Here is a 7,897-nt window from a genome sequence, read left to right on the forward strand (position 1 = left end):
GGGGCTGCTGCAGCTCAGGGGCGCTCTGGGGGCACCAGCGGGGGCTGGCGCGGCTGTGGGGGGTGATATGACCCGCGCCGAAGGTCTGTGTGTGAGGCAGCAGGGCGCCCCGCTACCGAGGGGTGCCCTCAGTGTGGTCCAGCCCTGAGGGAGATCCCCCGAGAGACCGTGTGTGGGATGAGGGGGTGTGGGACCCCCCGAGGTCCTGTGTGAGCTGTGGGACCACCCAGGGTTCTGTGTGTGATGGAGGGGCTGAGGGGATCCCCTCAGAGGTGGGGGAGCCCCTCGAGAGCTCGCTGGTGCAGGGGGCTCTGTCCTCAGCTGAGGAAAGCTGTGGGGACCCTCCAGGGACAGAGCTGGGCTCTGTCACCCCTCCCCCGAAAGTGGGGGGCTGGCAGAGCTCTGGCCAAGCCACCCAGGGGGTTTGGGGGTGTCCCCTGGATGGCAGCTCAGCTCAGGGGTCTCTGCCCATTCCCTGCTCCCAACACACGTGGGGATCCCGGGATGCTCCAGGGAAACTGCAGCTGTGCACCAGGACAACCCACAGGCCAGAGCTCTTCTCCCTGTACCTTAATCCTTTTTTTTTTTTTTTTTTAATAAATTGACATTATCCTAAATCATATTCCTGCCTCCAGGAAATGAGAGTAGCTTGCAACTCCATCCTGCTCCAGCTGTGCCAGAGGTAGTTGGGAAAATGACTCTTAGTTGGTCACTGATTGCTCATAGAGCATCACAGTTTTTATTTTCTCCATGTGCTTTTCCCTTGGTGTGCTGTAACCCTGAGCTGGAGTTTGAGGTTTGCTTTATTCTGTACAGACACTGTTTGAATGTTGATATGGACACTTGGGAATTTTGGGGGACAGAGGAAAAGGACATTGGAATAGTTGAGCTGCAGGAATAGAGAAATGTGTAGAAATGTTTTCTTTGCAATTTGTCTTTCCCGCTGTTTCATTTTGAAAGGAAACTGAGTGAGAGTTTGTGTTGCTGTTTTAATTGCTATAGCAGCATTTTTTTTTATATGCAAATTAGGATGAGAGCTGGGATTCAAAGGCCAGTGTGTACCAGCAGGTGGCATAAAAAGATTTTGTTTTTAGTTAAGAAACTTCAGTTGGGTTTCTGGAGCCACTTTCACTTTTGAGGCTCATTACTGCAAACATTCTGTTCTTTCTCTAGGCTGTGAGGTGTCTTATTTTTAAAAGTGTCATCTCAAACACTTTTTTGCTGTTTATTTGGCCTGACCATTAGTGTGTGACTGTGTGCAGCTAAGGCAGTCTGAAGATTTAAAGAAATTAAAAGTGCTCATGAGCTCTGCTCTACCAGAACCCTGACCAGGTATTCCACAGGGGATAAGTAAGAATTCTTTTCCTTTATCATAGAATTCCAGGTTGGAAGGCACTTAAAGCCCATCTCATTCCCATGGGCAGGGACACTTTCCACTACCCAGGCTGCTGCAATCCCTGTCCAACCTGGCCTTGAATGCAATAAGGAAAACACATCCTTGTCACCCAGAAGAGCCCAGCTCCCCAGTGCCTTTAATCATTAACAGGAGTCTGACTGTCACCTTGGCACTGCTGCTTTCCCTGTCCATGGGCACAGTGGGGCTGTGCTTGGCAGCAGGGCTCTGTAAACACATGGAGCAAACAGGACAGGCTGGGCTGGGGCTGGGCCATCACCTGCTCTGGGATCACATTCAATATTTGTGAGCTGGGACTTGGGGAAAAAGTGCATTATTCATAACCACTGCAGGCTTTAAATTGACAGGAGTGCAAATGATGGTTAGACAGGTTGATGGGAGGTTTCTTGAGGGGTGATGCTTTCCTTGTAGAGGTTAATGTGGATGTTAAATGTGGATGTTAAATAAACATCCTCCAGGCCTTAGGCTGGTTTTTCCAGGATAAACACACAAAGTCCGTGTGCCGTGTCCGGGTGCACACGCTGTGTAAACCCAGCAGTGAAGGCTGAGCAGATAAAGAGAACAGCAGTGTATTCACTTCCTTGAAATCCCTGAGGAAAATCCCATGGCCTGCTCCAAGGGGAACAACTCATGTAGAGGTGAAACCTGTTGGGTTGTGTTGCAGATCTCTGTGTGCAGCAATGATGCCCGTGGCCACCGTGCTGCCCGATGACACGCCCATGTTTGACCCCAGGATCCTGCAGGAGCTGGACTGGAGTGAGAACACCACCACCTTTTCTCCTGCTATTTCTCCACTGGATCCAGGGGATGGGCTGGTCCTCAGACCACTTTGCACAGCTGATTTAAATCGAGGTAGAATCCTGGCTTGTCATTGCCACAAATGACACTGGGGGGCAGAGTTGGTGACTTCTGTTTCTGCAGGAGTGTTTATTTTCCCTGATTTGGGTTGTTTTTATCAGTAAACAATTTGATGGGATTTTAGAACATCCTAAATTGTAAGGGATCATTGAGTCCAACTCCTGAACCTGCACAGGATACCCCAACAATCCCACCCTGTGCCTTGTCCTAACATCCCTTGGGCTCTGGTAGACTTGGGGCTGTGAGCACATCCCTGAATCTCAGCTTTTGGCATCAAGGATTTGGCGACCCTGAAAATTTGGTTTACTGTTTTAATCCTAAAATTCAAATAAAATCTTCCAAATAATCCACAAGTTCCCATTCACCATGGTTTTGGAGAGGGAGCACAGTTGTTTATACTGTACCCTTTAATGCTGAAGCAACACTAGCATCATGGTGCATGAATTCTCCTTCAATTCTGGAATTTGTATAAAAACATTGGTTTTATCATTATTCCAGGCTCCCTTGAGCTTTAGCCAATCCTTCAGCACTCTTCAATCCCACTGTGATGGGATGGTCCCTCTCCAAAAGCTGTGTGGATTGTTCCTTGCTGTTTGTCTGCCCCTCACTGAGAGTTGTTTCCCCTCCTTTCCTGCCAGGCTTTTTTAAGGTTCTGGGTCAGCTGACAGAAACTGGAGTGGTGAGCCCAGAGCAGTTCATCAGTGAGTATCCCATTATTCCTTGGCATTTCCAGAGGGGCTGCAGGGAATCCAGGGATGCTGCTGCTGGCAGCAAAGCTGCTCAGGTGTGAGTGCCTGATGCCAGAGGGAGGGATTAGTTCAGCTCCCCTGAGGAGCCCTTGGCACTCAGCCTTGGATCCAGTTGCAGTTATCCCCAAGGGCTGCTTGCCTGGGACAGGCCTAAATTGTGAAACTGGTTTTAGACTGAGCTTTAGAAGATAGCTGGTAGGGTGGATTCTTTGGGCTGAATTTGGGTTGCTCCAAGCCCCTCCAGTCTGGACTGGAATACTCTCCAGGATGGGGCAGCCACAGCTTCCCTGGACAACTTGTGCCAGCCCCTCATCTCCCTCTCAGGGAAGATTTCTTTCCCAATATCCCAACTATCCCTGCCCTCTGGCAGAGGGAAGCCATTCCCCTGGTGCTGTCCCTCCAGCCTCTTCACCAAAATCCCTCTCCAGCTCTCTTTGAACCTGCTGTAGGTCCCCTTTAGATCCCACTCCCAGGCCAGTGGGGAGGCAGCTCAGGGATTCAGGGAGTCACAGGATCTGAGCCAAACCCACCATTAATCCATGTCCCCACGTGCTTTTAAATCCCTCCAGGGATGGGGATTCCACCACTGCCCTGGGCTGGACAACCCTTTCCATGAAATCCTTCTCTGTGAGGGTGGTGAGCCCCTGGCACAGGTGCCCAGAGCAGCTGTGGCTGCCCCTGGATCCCTGGCAGTGCCCAAGGGCAGGCTGGACAGGGTTGGAGCAGCCTGGAACAGTGGGAGATGAGCTTTAAGGTCCTTTCCAACCCAGAGCATTCCATATGTGCTGTTGTAGCACTCATGTGCAGAGCTGCTCAGCAAGGAGGGTTCTCTGGCAGATAAAAAAAAAAGAATTTGTGTAATTTCTGCTTTTTCATGAATTAGTCTGACTCTGGGGCTTTCATTTTCTGGAGTTTTGGGTGCATCACCCCTGTGATCCCACAGTGACTTGCAGTCAGAGACTGCTGCAAATACCAGAGTTCCCTGCAGTTTGCTGTGAGCCTGAATTGCTGTTCCTCACTGTGCTGCTCCCACAGAAACCTTTGAGCACATGAAGAGATCTGGAGATTACTATGTGACCGTGGTGGAGGACACAAACCTGGGGCAGATCGTTGCTACAGCAACGCTGGTTATAGAACATAAATTCACTCACTCCTGTGCCAAGGTAAGTCCTGCAGCTGGGAAGGGAGGAAAAGATCCTCACTCTGGGCAGGTGTGTGGTGACAACCTCAAGTTGTATCAGGGGACGTTTAGGTTGGATATTGGGAAAAATTTCCTTGTGGAAAAGGTTTGTCCAGGCCTGTACAGGCTGCTGAGGGCAGTGCTGGAGTCCCCATCCCTGCAAGGATTTAAAAACTCTCTGGATGTGGCACTTGGGGACATGGGTCACTGGTGGCCTTGGCAGTGCTGGGTTTGATGGTGTTGAATGGCTTCCTCTGAAGGAGTCAGGCATGGCTCTGAGCAGAAGCTGAGGATCTCAGTGCTGGGAGTCTCAGAACACAGGGAGCTGGGAGGGCAGTCCCCAGGCTAACACACACTTGCCTGTGTTTGCAGAGAGGCAGGATAGAAGATGTGGTGGTCAGCGGGGAGTGCAGAGGGAAGCAGCTTGGAAAACTGTGAGTATTGCCCTGACACATCACACCCTGCCAGGGAGCAGCTGGGCATGAAATGGTCTGCAGGAAAACACAGAGAGTGCTGGGATAATGGAATTCATGAAATACCACTGACCCAGCATTTAACTGCTGCCTTCTTGTCTTTTCCAGATTAACGTCCACCTCACCTTGCTCAGTAAGAGACTGAACTGTTACAAAATCACACTCGAGTGTCTGCCCAAAAATGTCGATTTCTACAAGAAATTTGGCTACTTGGTATCTGATGAAAACTACATGTTTCAACGGTTCTTTAATTAACAACTTCTAGGTGTTCTGGGTACTTTTTTTCTTTTTTTTTTTTTTCTTGGAAAGACTGTTGGTGGAGGAACTTGTGCTACAAACATTCTCTCCATGGAAAATTTCTATAGTTTATTGCTGCAGATATAACAATCCCTATAAATAATGAACATCAAATGTGTAAATCTTGGAAAAAAAATTACTGATATTTTAGAAAGGGTCCTCTGGGTTAGAAAATAAGTTTGGAACTAATTTTTACTACTGTTGAGTCGAGGTGAAGCTTTTCTGTTCTAGCTGAGTTACAAAGGACTTGTTCAAGGGATGGTTTTTAACCAAAGGTCTATATTTTTATCTCAAATTTTTTCTTGCATTGTATTTTTCTAAAGGTTTGTGCTTCTTTTCTCAGTAGCCAAAGGACAGCCCCTGGGACTGTCCTGCTGGCTGTGCTGATGGAAGGATGAGGTAGCTGGGGAAGGGATGAGGTTTCTCTTATGCAGAATTAGTGACACACAACAGGCCTTAGTTCTGGTTTTTTTCCATGACACCTCATGGAAGTGCTGGTGGTGCATCAGAAGTTTTATAGGCACTGTTTTCCAAGACTGGATTTATTACTGTTGGTGCAGGTTGGGGAGAATCCTTAAAGGCTGTGCTGAATTCCCAGTCTAAAAATGGATGTGTGCTTCTTACTGCAGGCCTCCTGCACTTTAGCTGATAACTTGGTTTTCAGGATAATTACCTTTTTTTCTGATTAAAAACCCCAAATGTGGTTTGCAACAGGGCAGAGGGTAACTGGGAAACTGGAATGTCTGAAGGAATATATCCCATATGGAGTGGGGTTCTGGCTAGTAATCAATGGGGAGGGGATTGGGATGGGCAGATTCAGCTTCACCTGGGGGTGCCCAGCCCAGAAAAACCTTAAAGCCACTTCTGGTACCTCAAAAGGAGGGAGGCAGGACACAGGGAATGGCTCCCCACTGCCAGAGGGCAGGGCTGGATGGGATATTGGGAGGGAATTGTTCCCTGGGAGGGTGGTGATGCCCTGGCACAGGTGCCCAGAGAAGCTGTGGCTGCTCCTGGATCCCTGGCAGTGCCCAAGGCCAGGCTGGAGCAGCCTGGGACAGTGGAAGGTGTCCCTGCTGAAATGAGTTTAAGGTTCATTCCAGCCCAAACCATCCTGGGATTTCCTGAGCAGCCACTGGAACTCCAGAGGGCCAGGTGGGCTCTGGCTGTGCCAGGATGGATTTCCACCTGTGGCACAGCAGGAGAGGAATCCCCCCCTTCTGTTCCTGTGGAGCTTCCCTGGTGCTGCAAGAGTGGATCAATGATTTTAGCACTTTTGCCAGGGGTGAAAGCAAGGAAGGTCCAAAGGCTGTTGGCAACAGTGGTGTTTTGTGTGGGGAGTGACAAATGCCACAGCCATGAATAGGGCATTCTACCCAGCCAGCCCTTCCACACTGTCCTGCTTTGTGCTCTGGAGAGCAGCTCTGCAGTGCTGGGGGCTCTGCTTGATCTTCCTGAGGGTTCTCCACTCCATCCACTGTCTCCTTGGTGATGTCTGCTTTATTTATTGATTATTTTTTTAAAGAATATCTTTGTTTAAGCTGAATAAATGATTGCCACCTGTATCTGGACTGTTTTTCTTGGATGAGAATGTGCTTGTTGAGCATTACCTGTTCCCCTTCCCTAGGCTGAAAAGAACACTTTTTAGGAATCCAATTCCATGTGGAATTCTCTCCCAAGAGAAAGCAGATGTGCTCCTCTGACAGCACCTGCATGGCTCCAGCCCTGACTCTCATTCTGCAAAGCAGCTCCTGCTTTCTGCTGGCCCAAGTGACTGAGGTGGAGTCTCTTCCTTTTCAGTTTTAATTAACTGAGAATGATTTGAATTCCATGGTGTCTACACCACGTGAAGAGCCCCAGGCCCTCATTAAGGGTTCAAGAGCAGATCAGAGTGAGGAGCAGGTGCTGAGCCCTGCTCAGATCAGTGTCACACACTGCAGGGGCTGAAAGCTGCAGCCCCCTGGGGCAGCTCAAGAGCTCTTTGTTCTCCCAGAGGTGGGAAAAACAGCAGCTGCAGGGAGAGCTGCAAGTGCCCAGCCCGGGGTCAGGTGTGCCCTGAGACACCACAGGGACAGGGACAATGCCACAAGTGCCAGCTCTGAACGGCCCCAGGGGCAGCAAAACAGCCTGAAACTTACCCACAGTGCCAGGGGCTGGAGAGGGAACAGCACGGGCCCCTGTGAATTTATTATGTATCTATAGAGACCTAAAATACAGACACAAGTATCATCTTTTATAAAATATAGACTTAGATGTATATATAAATACATATGTGTATATGTAATATATATACGTATTTTATATATATACACATATATAGAGAGACTATATATGTATATATAAAATCAACCATGATCTCCCTGAAGCAAACACCAAACCTTTCATAAATGTTTTCCCCCTGGGAAGCTCTTCCCTGGACCACAGAGGCACCTGGGTACCTCTGGTTTAGATATATAGATAGCTTTATAGATATTTGTATAAATATATATGATCATACAAATAATATATTTATAAAAATAGCAGTATTTGGACACACAGTTGATTTATCCTGGAGAATCCCAGACTGGTTTGGGTTGGAAAGGACCTCAAGGCCCAACTCATTCCTTCCCTGGCCATGGACAGAGCCACTTCCACTATCCCACTTTGCTCCAAATCTTGTCCCGCCTTGCCTGGAACACTTTTTTTTTTTTCTGTCAGCCCTACCAGCTGCTCCAGAGGTTGTTACCTCCTCCCTGTGCTTTAATTTTTTGGCTAAGACCTTTCCCACCCTGAGGAAGGGATCTCCAGCTCTTCACTCTGCTACCCCTAAGCTGGAAAAAGCAATTTCAGCCCCTCAGTGAAGAGCTGTGGCTTCCCAAAGATTTGGGTGTTGCAGTTCTGTGTTTGAACCTGGGAAATAAAAAATAATAATTGACCCTCCACTTCTCTT

General features: G+C 48.7%; 1 protein-coding gene across 1 annotated transcript; it reads left to right on the plus strand.

Moving 5' to 3' along the window:
- The first annotated feature begins 2,054 nt into the window (after nucleotides 1–2,054).
- On the plus strand, nucleotides 2,055–5,577 carry GNPNAT1 (glucosamine-phosphate N-acetyltransferase 1). The gene is given in 6 exon segments (XM_079307884.1): nucleotides 2,055–2,266; nucleotides 2,911–2,973; nucleotides 4,057–4,184; nucleotides 4,574–4,635; nucleotides 4,783–4,793; nucleotides 4,796–5,577. Coding segments are annotated over 6 exon segments (570 nt in total). The 5' UTR covers nucleotides 2,055–2,094; the 3' UTR covers nucleotides 4,930–5,577.
- The last annotated feature ends 2,320 nt before the right edge of the window (nucleotides 5,578–7,897 follow it).

This window comes from Erithacus rubecula (genome assembly GCF_903797595.1).
Source record: "Erithacus rubecula genome assembly, chromosome: 6".
Taxonomy (NCBI): Eukaryota; Metazoa; Chordata; class Aves; order Passeriformes; family Muscicapidae; genus Erithacus; species Erithacus rubecula.